The sequence below is a fragment of the Carettochelys insculpta genome, chromosome 3 (assembly GCF_033958435.1).
Source record: "Carettochelys insculpta isolate YL-2023 chromosome 3, ASM3395843v1, whole genome shotgun sequence".
Taxonomy (NCBI): domain Eukaryota; kingdom Metazoa; phylum Chordata; order Testudines; family Carettochelyidae; genus Carettochelys; species Carettochelys insculpta.
Window position 1 is genome coordinate 184,749,323 of NC_134139.1, and position 12,502 is coordinate 184,761,824.

At 44.1% G+C, this 12,502-nt stretch overlaps 1 protein-coding gene across 1 annotated transcript; it reads left to right on the forward strand.

Annotated features, from left to right (window-relative positions):
• Positions 1–7,291: 7,291 nt before the first annotated feature.
• Positions 7,292–12,198, forward strand: MYCN (MYCN proto-oncogene, bHLH transcription factor). Its single transcript, XM_074988968.1, has 2 exons — positions 7,292–8,418; positions 10,751–12,198. Exons 1-2 carry the CDS (start codon positions 7,641–7,643, stop codon positions 11,347–11,349), a joined length of 1,377 nt encoding a protein of 458 aa, XP_074845069.1. The 5' UTR covers positions 7,292–7,640; the 3' UTR covers positions 11,350–12,198.
• Positions 12,199–12,502: the final 304 nt, after the last annotated feature.

The following is a 12,502-nucleotide window of genomic DNA, read 5'->3' on the forward strand; positions in this document are numbered from 1 at the left end:
TAATGGCAGGGTAGTGGCCTGTTCGAGGGGAATCTAGGTGAAGTGACTCTGGTTCTCAGGTGCACATAATGCTTTGAACACATGTACTAGTGACAAATGCAGTTCCATCACAAGTGACACAAGTAGATTGTTCACCAGTTACTTTTCTGTTTGCCCAGATATAGGTGACAGCATAAATTTTGTGTGCAATTTCATGACATAGGAAGAACTTTCAGTTAGGCACCCTTACCACCAATTTCAGCATTTGGACTTTACTTAAGGTCATATATTCAGGACAACGAATTATTCTGTCATCTTAATAGTGGTTCCAGATCAAAGGAGCACACGGAGTGTCTGGATGGACCAGCATATACTGCCTTTACAAGGAAAGGATGATACAGCAGTGCTGATGCTACGTTGGGCCTTGGGAGATTTAGTTTTAATTCCCTGCCCAGTGACAGCTTCCTCTTGTGAACTGGTGAAGTCATTTAGTCTCTCTGTGCTCCCCATCTGTAAAATGGGGATAACGGCACCTCCCTAACTCACAGGGGTGTTTTTAGTATAAATATATTAAAGTTTGTGAGGTGTTCATATATTGCAGTAGTGGAAGCCATATAAGTACCATAAAAAACAAAAGAATTCAGTATGTCTTTCTGTAAATTTAGCATTTTTAAAAGTTTTTTTAAACAGCTATTACACCAGTTCCATTTCCAAATAGCTGTCCTATCCAAGAATGTTATCCATTGTCATTTAACAGATGCTGCAGAGTCCTCTATTAAGTAAACTAAAACAGCCCACATAATATACTATCAGGACCCTGAATGTTCAAACTGAGGCCCTTGTTAGTTATGGCACAGAAGATTTTGCAGCTCATTTTTGTGAGTTGGAGGCAAGGTAGGAGGAATGAGTTATTCCAATTCTGTAATGGTTTTGACAAATAGGCCTAAAGGACCCCATGATTAAGGAAATGTCCATTCACAAGGGGAAAAATAAAATAAATTTAATGTACAGTCAGGCACAAATAAAATTTGTTTTTTAAGTGGAACGTATACCAAGATCTGACCCTAGGAGAAACAACTCCCAGAATATCAAATAATATTGTCCTGGATTATTCTGGTTTTCTGAGAAGGCAGGAGTCTGGGAGGCTGGCGGTACACGTGGGAAGGAGATATATTTGGCCACATAAGACATTTTCATTGCTTGATATTCCTTAATGAATGGAAACAGTACAATAGCTATCACCATAGCACCCAACCCATATAACATAGTAAGGTGCATGTGACTCCAGAGCCCTGAGTACAAATCATTTTAGGACTTGTCGTGAAGCCAGATCAGAGACTGCAGCACCTGCTCTGGCTCTCCTCAATAAGCATAGAAGCAAAAGTATATTGTACTCTTGATTAATCTAAATGACTTTATGGTGCTAGCTGATTTTTATGACTGTGGAGATAGTAAATCCAAAAGTCTGGGAAACAGTGGATAAGAGTGTGCACCCTTTGCAGACAAGAGAAGGATTAGCAGACTTAAAAATGCACCCTGCAACAATGAAAACCCCACACAAAAACTGCAACAACACTAAACATTCTAAAGTTCATTGTTAGATCTCACAGAATGTAATGACATCTCCTCTGTCCCACTGCATTTAATTAGGTTGCAGACTTTTAGAGGAAGAAATTTTGTCTTCTTACATGTTTGTAATGCACCCAAGATCAGATCATTAAAGATGCATTATTTAGGTGACTAACTTTCATTAATTTCAATGTTAACATAAGCCAGAAGGAAAGGAAATGTGTGCAGTCCTGCCCGTGCTTCACAGAACACACAGTGGGTAAGATTAGAGTGAAAAAGGAAAATGATAGAACTGGATTTTAAAAATATTTTTACATCTGCAGACTTAGCACTAAATGCTGAATTAGATAAAGAAAAAAATATTATTTTTTTAAATAAACCCTTTTTACTCCAATAACTTAAGATATTTGACTTCTTGGAGGACATCCACAGCCCTACTGTCTTTATATGAAAAAAATAATAGAGAAACCTGTCTTGACAAACTGACCACCCAAACAAGAAGCAAAACTCAGTTTCTAGCACAAGTGCTCTTTAAAAATTGAACAAAATTGCAATGGAAGCTCTAGGGATACTTTAAAACACCCACTTAAGAAGCAGAGTACAATGGGTTTTGTCTAAAGCTCTCTGAAGACAATGGACAGACTTTCATTGACTTCAGTGGATTTTGATTGCTGCTGGCTTTTCAGTGTCTATATTGATGGGTTTTTTTTCCCAATATGGGGGTAACAGTGATAGAGCACCAACTAATGGTTCTACACTATCCCGTATGGCCACATCTACACAAGCGGCTTTTCCCTGCAAAACCAATCTCTTGGTGGAAAGAAACGTGGAGCATCTCCACGGCAAATGTGCTTTGTTGACAGTTTGTCGACAAAACCTGGCACATCTGCTGGCAGCATTATACCTCTCCCCGTTCAAGTATAACACCTCTCTCTCGAGTGATCTGTCGACAAACCAGGTGTGTAGACGCTCCAGGGCCCTTTTGTCAACAGACGGGACTTTCAGTTCACCGAGGAGCCGTGTTTGCAGAACTTCTGGTCAGCTGTTCTGTGGAGAGAGGGCCAGGCAATCTAGCTGCTCTGTTGACAGAGTAGATTGGTCTTTCAATCTGCTTTTATGGGTAGATGTGATCTGTCAACAGAAACTGTTCTGGGAAATCTCTTCCGACAGTAACTTCTTTCGACAGTGGCTTCTTGTGTAGACATGGCCATTATGACTGTTCACAAACAGATATGACTGCTCATACCACAAGAGCTAAGGATATATGTTAATATCATACTTGATCCAAAAGAAGAGTTAACCACTTTCCCTTTAAAGACAAAGAGGTCATTACGGCCGTGTCTACACGTGCCCCAAACTTCGAAATGGCCACGCAAATGGCCATTTTGAAGTTTACCAATGAAGCGCTGAAATGCATATTCAGCGCTTCATTAGCATGCGGGCGGCTGCAGCACTTCGAAATTGACGCGCCTCGCCGCCGCGCGGCTCGTCCAGACGGGGCTCCTTTTCGAAAGGACCCCGCCTACTTCGAAGGGAATAAGGGGACTTCGAAGTAGGCGGGGTCCTTTCGAAAAGGAGCCCCGTCTGGATGAGCCGCGCGGCGGCGAGGCGCGTCAATTTCGAAGTGCCGCGGCCACCCGCATGCTAATGAAGCGCTGAATATGCATTTCAGCGCTTCATTAGTAAACTTCGAAATGGCCATTTGCGTGGCCATTTCGAAGTTTGGGGCACGTGTAGACGTAGCCTAAAAGGGCTATTAATAAAAAATAGCTGGGACAGGAAATGGTGAGAAAACAGAATAGAGCAACAGATTTCTGAACATTCAGATGGCATCCAGTGTCCGTCCCAGGGAAAATTAGAGAGAGAGAGATGGATTCAAGAGCATGTGGGAGACACAAATAATGAATTTAAAGGAGCAAACCACATATAATGGCTTAAAACTGAGGGAGGAGCATGAATGGGGGGCATGTCTCAGTTCCTACACATTACAATTTCTTAAACAAGGTGTAAGACATTAAAAGGAACTGATATGCAAAGAGAAAATATAAAAATTATTTAAAAAAATCACCTGCACCTTTTAGACCAGCCAAAATAATTGATGTAAATTAATTATATTTACACCCTCTGTGAGGCTTTACACCTTAAGAATATGGAACATTAATTAATTACCTTCTCTTGAGTCCAAAATGTGCTTTTAGAGGCTAGAGCGTGTCAGCCTGTCGACATGAGACCTAACTAGTCAGGTCAGGTCCATAAATGGCTATTAGCCAGGGATAAAGTATGGTGCCCTAGCCTTCATAACAAGGGCAGGAGATGGATGGCAGGAGATAAATCACTTGTCTTCTGTTCTCCTTCTCTGGGGCACCTGGCATTGGCCACCGTCGGCAGATGGGATGCTGGGCTTGATGGACCTTTGGTCTGACCCAGTATGGCCATTCTTATGTTCTTATGTTCTTATGTTCTTTAGTTTGTTTATTGCCTCCTAGGCGGCTGGTGCAGTTCAAATCCTGACGTGCATCATCCAGACCTCCAGATCTTTATAATGTATGGCCTCAGCCAATTATTTTAATAATTTTATTAACTGAATATTATCATTTTAGTTGTGGTAGAATGCAACTTCCCTGACGCTAACACACACACATGCATTCCAGGGGACATCAAATGAATCTCTAAATATCTTGCGCATGTTCATGAAGTCATTGCAGAGCAACATGACAGTTTTTGAAGTTCATTATCACAATGTAACATCACATATTGATGTGGTCTTGCATGGCCACACAGGCATTACAAGAGAGAATGTCAAATGTTCTGGAAAGCAAAGTCTTAGAGTGTGGTGCTTTTACAATGCAACCTGTCCACTGAAGAGGCTGTGGAAGGACTTTCCCTGCCTCTGGTTAGGTTTCATCCCTGTCTGTAAGTTGCTTAGACGATTATCTCAGGGATCATTTGCATTCTGCATTATAAATATACTTGCTGAACAGCAAGAGATTGATGGGTTCAAAGGTGTTCAGGTCAAAATGGACCATTATGTTCATCTAGTCTGGCATGCTCCTAGCAAGTCAAAGAACCTTACACAATAACAAGCGTGTTGCCTTTGAAATGTATGTGTTGCACAAAAAAAGGCAAGATTTCAAAATAAATGTTCAGGAGAAGAATGTTCATATTCCACTACCCTGTGCTTGAACAGTATGTGCCAGGGTGTAGGGGGCAGTTAGGACGTGAAAATGCAGTGCCCACACATTGAGCTGTGGCCTGGGGAGGTGCCCTCTGAGGCTGTCTGCCACAGCTGCTACTCCAGTTCTCAGGACAGATGCACGGTAGACACCACCCACTTCTCACCCACCCAAGCGGGATACAGCTCTCTCCTGAAGTCAGGTGACTGGTCCCCTCCCTCCCTTCCCTTTCTGGCCATCCCCAGCTGGAGGAGCCGCTCCCCCACTTCTGCATCGCCCACTACGAGCGCGCCTGCGGCTGCAGAGCACAAAGGCGGGGCGCCTCCTCCGTGCGCTTTGCTTCTGCTCCCTCGGGCCTCCGCAAGGTGTCGCCCTTTGCAGAGGAAAAGCCCATGCAAGCGCGCGGTGAATTATTCATTTGCAATGGGGGAAGGGGCAGGAGGAGGGGCAGGGACCGTCCGGGGGAGCCCCTTTATTTATTTACTTTGCAATCGGCCTCCTCTGGGCAGCGCTGCTGTGGTGGTGACGCCTGGCCCGGGGCCCCCACCGGCCAGACCGGGTTGTTATTATTTGCACAACACAGAGCCAATCCGACACCTTGGCGAGAGCCCTCTCCATAATGACTTCCTTTTAGTCCCGGTTTGCGCTTGCGAAGCTCGCCGCCTACACCTCCCCTTCGTCTTAACAGCTGCTCCAAACGAAACGCTGTGGCAACCCGGATGGACCCAACTGCCTGAAACGCGCAGTGGCGGGGCGAGAGATACAAAGAAGGCGCTGCAGCCCCCAGGCACCTACTCTCCTCCGCCGAGCTCCCTGCAAAGCACTGAACAGGCACATCCGTGGGGCAATTAAAAACCCAACCGTCCCCCGCCCCTTTGCAAAGTGCATCCCCTCCCGGACTGCTCAGGGTGGCCGGGCGCCCGGCTCGGATTTTGCATTCTCTTTTTATGGGATTATTATTATTATTCTTTATTTGCAAGGCAATTGGACTTAATTTCCCTTGCAAAACATAAAGAGCAAAGGGGCTTTTGGCGCCAAACGCGAGGCACCTCCCCTGCTTTTATGGAAATTAGGGAGGTGGGGTTAAGCCTCTTTTTTTTTTTCCTCTTCCCGGGTGTGTCAGGGTGGTTTTTTTTTTAAGTTAATAATATCCAAGAGCTTCAAAGCCAGCCAGTGACAGTCATCTGTCTGCAAGCAAAGGGTGAATGTGGAGCTTAAACCAGCCTTACAGGACTAGCGGACTGGCGCTCAATAAAGTGCAACATACAAGATCATCTGCCTCTTTTTTTTTTTTTGCCCCCTCCCCCTTTTGCAACACCCATCACCACGGAGGAGGTAAGAAGAGGAAGCTGCAAGGACCGCGGCTGTAAGAAGAAGGGAGGGCAAAGCCAAATAAATAAATAAAACCCCGCATTGCATTGGAGTTGTAAAACTGGGGGGGGGGGATGCAGAGGCAAGTCAGTGATTTGTGTGGGGTTTGTCCCTGATTACAGGGAAATCGTCAAGGTTCCGAAAGCTGTTGCATGCAGCTCGCCGGGTTTTGCAGGAGCAGTTTCATTGCTTTGATTTATTTTAAACGTCTGAATAGATTTTTTAGGTAGAAAAATGGTACAATAGTGGAAGCGGTTAGGGGGCGGGGCAGGGAGGGAGCAGCTGAGCTGGGCTCGTTTCATTCCATTTCATCATAAGCTTTTTTTTTTTTCTTTTAATGGAGATTTTCCTTTTGGGCTCTGTTTAAATATCAGCTGGTTGAGACCCAGCAGACCGGTTTTCCTGCGTGTTGCACTAGACGAGGTGAAGGGGGGGACAGCGCCTGCTTCAGACTTAGTCATGTTAAATATCTGATGCAACCAGGCTCCAGTGCTGGAATGGGCTTGTGGGGGGCTGGCTGGGAAGCGGGGGGCACAATGAAGGAATCTAGCTCCGGAGGGGAAGGGGGTCGAAATCTTGTGATTGTAGCAGGTCTCATCATCGAATGTAGGAGCACCGCAAACTTCCCTTGCTGCATCTGCAGCTTTTCACCCCTTCGCTCAGTGGTGCAGCTGAGCAGGAGAGAAACTTCCCGTACCTTGTTGGCATATCAAAGGGCTTTGTTGTCGGTGCCGGCTTTGTTTTTTAAATTGAAATTATTATATAAGGTTGCTGCATTTTGCTACTTCCGATTCCCCCCCCCAAGTCCCCGCCTCCGTGTTGTGTGTTGGTTTCTCTGAGTAGCTTTGAGTGAATGAACTGGCAAGTTGCAAAGTTGCACTGAGCAGCCTCTCCTGTGCCCCTTTTGCATCCTCCTCTGACCCCTTTGCACCCGTGCTGTGGATGACAAAAGGGGGAAACTCCTCTACTATCGTTGGCATAGTCGGAAGGCTTTCTGGAGCGAGTACGGTATCCAGCTTTGCATAGGTGTCCAGTGTTGGTTGAGTTGCTCCGCGTTTGGTTCTTCGAAGCAGTTTTTGGAGAGCTTGTAATGTGTAAAGCCTCAAAGAAACCTCTTTGCATCTCTTCTGTACCTTTCCGGCTTGTTTTTTTGTCTCACACAGGCTCGAGAGAAAACTTTGCGTGTGTGTGCACAGCCTGGTGTGGTGGCTGTGGTGGTGGGGTGTGTGTGTGTGTTTGGAGTGGTTTAGTAGCATTCAGCATTCAATGTTTGTGTCTAGATTTGTACAGTGATACCTGCATTCCTGTTGTATCTTCATGATTGTGGACTTTCCTTCTTTAATTAGGAGGGAAACAATTTCATAATGAATCATGTCTAAATGTATTCTTTAACCCGTTGCTTATTCTTGATTTTTTTTATCTTTATTTTCTTTCAGGTCTTGGGAGAGCTCTCTCTGTCTCGCTCGCTTTCTCTCTCTCAGTGGACGCGCACTCAAACTTCCCTCTAAATTGCAGCCCAACCAAGGAGTCCGCAAAAGGAATCCGGTAATGCCAGGGATGGTCAGTAAAAACCCAGACCTCGAGTTTGACTCTTTGCAGCCCTGCTTCTATCCAGACGAAGATGATTTCTATTTGTGCGGTCCAGACTCTGCTCCCCCAGGGGAGGACATCTGGAAAAAGTTTGAACTGCTGCCTACCCCTCCTCTGTCTCCCAGCCGGGCAGGACTTCAGGAGAACCCCCCAGGAGGGGCCCCAGTACTGTGGGGAGGGGTGGCTCTAGGGGGATTCCGAAACCGTGATCCTCTGGACTGGGCATCTGAACTGCTGCTGCTGCCCCCTGAGGCCGACCTTTGGGGCAGCACGGATGGAGGAGACTTATGTGAGACGGGCTTTGGGGAGGGCAACAACCTCAACTCCATCATCATCCAGGATTGTATGTGGAGTGGCTTTTCCGCCCGTGAGAAGCTGGAGAGGGCAGTGAGTGAGAAACTGCAGAGCAAAGTGGGAGCAGCAGTGGCCCCTGTGACATCTGGGGCATCCACCAACACCAGCAACCCTGAGGGCACCAACAGCAACAGCAGAGCAGAGCTCAACAACTCTGTGTCAGAGTGCGTGGACCCTGCAGTGGTGTTTCCCTTCCCCATCCACAAGAGGGAGCCAGTGGCAACAGTCCCAGCAGCAGGGGGGATGGCTGGCATCCGGGTGAACATTAGTGGGAGCAGTGGGATCTCCCAGGGGGCTGTAGCTGCCCCCCAACGCAGCAGCCGCCACACAAGTGCCACCAGAGCCAACAGCAGCTCAGGAGATGATACTCTCAGTGACTCAGGTAAATACTTGGCTCATCGCAGCGGTTAGCCTGTGTACCTTTCCCGAGAGGGATCTGTGTGTGCATGGCTGCCTGCCCTTATGGGCAGCATCTCCCCCATCCAAAGGCACAGAGGGAATCAGGATGAATTCTTTAGGAGCAGCCTTGAAAAATTCAGTTCCCTTGGGGTGAATATTAGTTGCTACTCAAGTAAATTGGCATGAGTTGATGTTTATTTTGGCATGAGTTGGTGTTTATTATCATCTTGGTAAGCTAGGTGTATAATGCTGGGCCTGGTACATGATCATGAATATTTGCAATTACTGTCAGCAAGGGATAAAAAACGACAAAAGGTTGGTCTTTCTCTCTTCGCACTTCCCTTCTTATAATCAAAACTAAGCCAGTCTTCCCTGTCTCTGCTCCCCCCTCCGCTCCCATGTAGTCAGGAGACCTAAGAAAATAAATCCGTGGTCACAGGTCATGCCCTTGTTCTTTGTTTCTTCTGTCTCACTGGGTCAATAAAAAGAGATTCTGGGAAAGTTGGTTGCCATATGCCTTAATGCTTGAGGAAGCCCCCTGCCTTGAAGTGTTTGGGCAGAGAGCGAGAGAGAGGAGGGGTAAGTAATATGGCAGCTGAAGCGTGGGGTGGGGGAGCTAGAGATGAACAAATACTGCACAATCAGCTGGGTGTAGAACATGACAGTGGTGTGAACCCTTAGAGCATGGGAGCCCCTGCGGTTGAAAAGAGGAGAGGTTGGAAGAGAGTCCATTTCGAGGAGATTCAGAAGATGTCAGCTTGCTGTATCAAAAACTAGCCTGGAAGGGGGAAGCTTGTAAATCCCAGACCGCTCTCATTTGCGTTTCTTTATTGATAAAAACATAACCAAGAACAAAACCCATAGCTGCCCATGTGGGTGTGTGCGTTTTGCTGCCTCCCATTACTAACTGGCCTATGGATTTGCCAGTAGATGGCAGCATTCTTGTCTGAGGATATTGCCTTTTGGAAAGGATTCCTCCAAGGGATCCTTTTGCAGGCAGTTGATGCTAAAGACAGTAAACAATCAGTCCTGTAGAACCCTAAAGAGTAACAAATTTATTTATTATGTGATGAGTTTTCATGGGTAAGAACCACTTCTTCAAATTACCCATGGAAGCTCATTACCTAATACATAAACGTGTTAGTCTTTAAGGTGCTACAGGACTGCTTGTTTTTTGTGATGCTGCAAACTAACACAGCTACCCGTCTGAAAGCATAAAGTGTAACTGAAGGACATCCAGCCCTGGGCATGTTTTTACTTAACAGATTCTGGATGAAGTCTGGCAGTGTTTTTTTTTTTTCTTGAATTTTCTCCCTTGCCAAAACTTACTGTGTGGTTAATCTCAAAAGTCATTCCTGTGGCCAAATAAAATGCAGTTTATGCAGCATGTATTCAGTAAATAGTGCATTGCTGATATAGTAAAAATGTTTTTAGTGTAAAATAATCCTGCCTTGTACATGGTTTTGAACGTGCTAGGCAATGAATAATTTAACAGGGATATATGTAATTTTGGGTTTTTGGATTAAGACAGAGGAGAATGTAGAATGCTAAAAATTTCTCCCATGTAAAAAAAACAAAATAAAAATCTGTAGTTGCAGTAAAGTCCAGTTCAGTTACAGAGTTTCTGTTATGTAAATGAGTAGATCCATATGACCATCATAATAAATTTGATCAGCCTCCTGTTTCAAAAGGCTCGCTGTCCCTTTAATGTCTGTGCCTTGACAGCTTTCTGTGAGGAAGCACTTCCTCCCAACAGCTGTCTTCTTGGCAGCAAACCAAAACATTGGCTTAAAGGGACTTTCAGACTGGAACAGCTTCACATTCTGCATCAGAACAAATCCATCAATTGTTTAGTTTTCCAGCTCCTTTTTGATCAAGCAAGGGAGGTGGTGTGATTTTGTGTGTGTGCACACATGAATTCTGTAGCCCCACTTTGATTGTTAAAGTATAAATAAGGTCATTTTCTCCAATACTGTTTCCTCTAGTATGTCTGTTTGGATTGTACTTTTATGGATCCTCCTGTTGTACAGCTTGAAAGCGCAGAAGACACTCTGTTCTTAGAGTTATTATTTTAATTTTGTAGAGATATCTACTTATTGTGTCTGAGTGTATGTATGTAGTATGTATATTTGTCTATCTCCATCTATCTGCAGATAGTATATGCACCCTATTTTTGTGCATATTTCAAGCATTTAAGTATTGGCAGGTTTCTGTTTATCCTAAGGATTCTCACTGATAAGTAACTAGATCCTTTGTGAATATTTTTTTGGAGAGAACATCTTACTGTCATTATTTCACATTTTCTGTTTCTAAAGATGATGAAGAAGAGGAGGAAGAGGATGAAGAGGAAGAAATTGATGTTGTGACAGTGGAGAAGAGGCGCTCTTCCTCCAACAAGGCTGTTACTACCCTTACTATTACTGTGCGCCCTAAAAATGCCACCTTGGCATCAGTGAGAATGCAGCAAAATGAACTGATTCTAAAGCGTTGTGCCCCGATTCACCAGCAACATAATTATGCTGCCCCTTCTCCATATGTGGAAAGCGAAGATGCCCCGCCACAGAAAAAGCTAAAAAATGATGTGCCCCGTCAAATAAAACCTATGATCCAACCAAAGTCTAAGAGTTCAAGTCCTCGAAATTCAGATTCAGAAGACAGTGAACGTCGGCGCAACCACAATATTCTGGAACGTCAGCGGCGTAATGACCTGCGATCTAGTTTCCTCACATTAAGGGACCATGTACCTGAATTGGTTAAAAACGAGAAAGCTGCAAAAGTAGTCATCTTGAAAAAAGCCACTGATTATGTCCATTCCCTTCAGGCAGAGGAACACAAGTTACTGCTGGAAAAGGAAAAATTGCAAGTCAGACAACAACAGTTGTTAAAGAAAATAGAACAGACACGGACTTGCTAAACTTCTTTTTCTTTTATTTTTTGGTCTGATCTGGACAGTCACTGCCACTTTGCACATTTTGATTCTTTAAAAAAATTGTGTTTTTTGACGTTAAGAATGTTGGTTTTACTTTCAATCCAGTCCTTCAAGTAGTTGACAAACTATTTTATCCGGGTACAGAGCACATGGATGTTCTTGCAAGCAGTTCTACAGGCTGCCAAACAATGATCAACTGCCCTTGTATTTCTTCTTAACTTCTTTAAAAGTTGTAAGCATTTGGAGCTGCTGATAACACCTAGTTGAGTTAAAAATATTCATTCCTACTTTTTAATGGTGCTTATGTTTTAACAGATGTTACCTTAGGGGTTGCCATTTGTACCTCTGCGGGAATTTTCTGTAAATACCATCTACACGTTTGCCTTTTGTACATGTCTTGGGTTCTAAGAGGTGGCTATTGCTACCAGGATTTGACTGGAAGTTCATGCCTAAGTACTGTAATACCTCAATGTTTGAGGAGCATGTTTTTGTATACAAATATATTGTTAATCTTTGTTATGTACTGTACTAATTCTTACACTGCCTGTATACTTTAGTATGATGCTGATACATAACTAAATTTGATACTTATATTTTCGTATGAAAATGAGTTGTGAAAGTTTTGAGTAGATATTACTTTATCACTTTTTTGAACTAAGAAAACTTTTGTAAAGAAATTTACTATATATGCCTTTTCCTAGCCTGTTTCTTCCAGTTAATGTATTTGTTAATGTTTGGTGCATAGAACTGGGTAACTGCAAAGTTCTGTGTTTAATTTCTTCCAACGATGTACATTTAGTGCTGCGTCTATAGCACTTTGAAATACCTCATGTTTATGAAAATAAATAGCAATTAAATGATGTGCTCTAGTTATCCTTTTATTGTAAGTTTAATATTGTCCAGGAGACATAAAGACTGTGTCTACGCTAGAGGTTTTTTTTGACAAAACAGGCATTTTGTTCACAATACCCTCAGAGCAGCTACACTAAAAATGCGTTCTGTTGCCATACTGTCGACAGAATTTGAGACTTTTGTCGGCAGTCTTCCGTCTTTCCCCCACGAGGCAGAACACCTTTCTCGACAGAATCTGTTGAAGAAATGCTGTGTGGATGCTCCAAGGGGCCCTCTGTTGACAGGG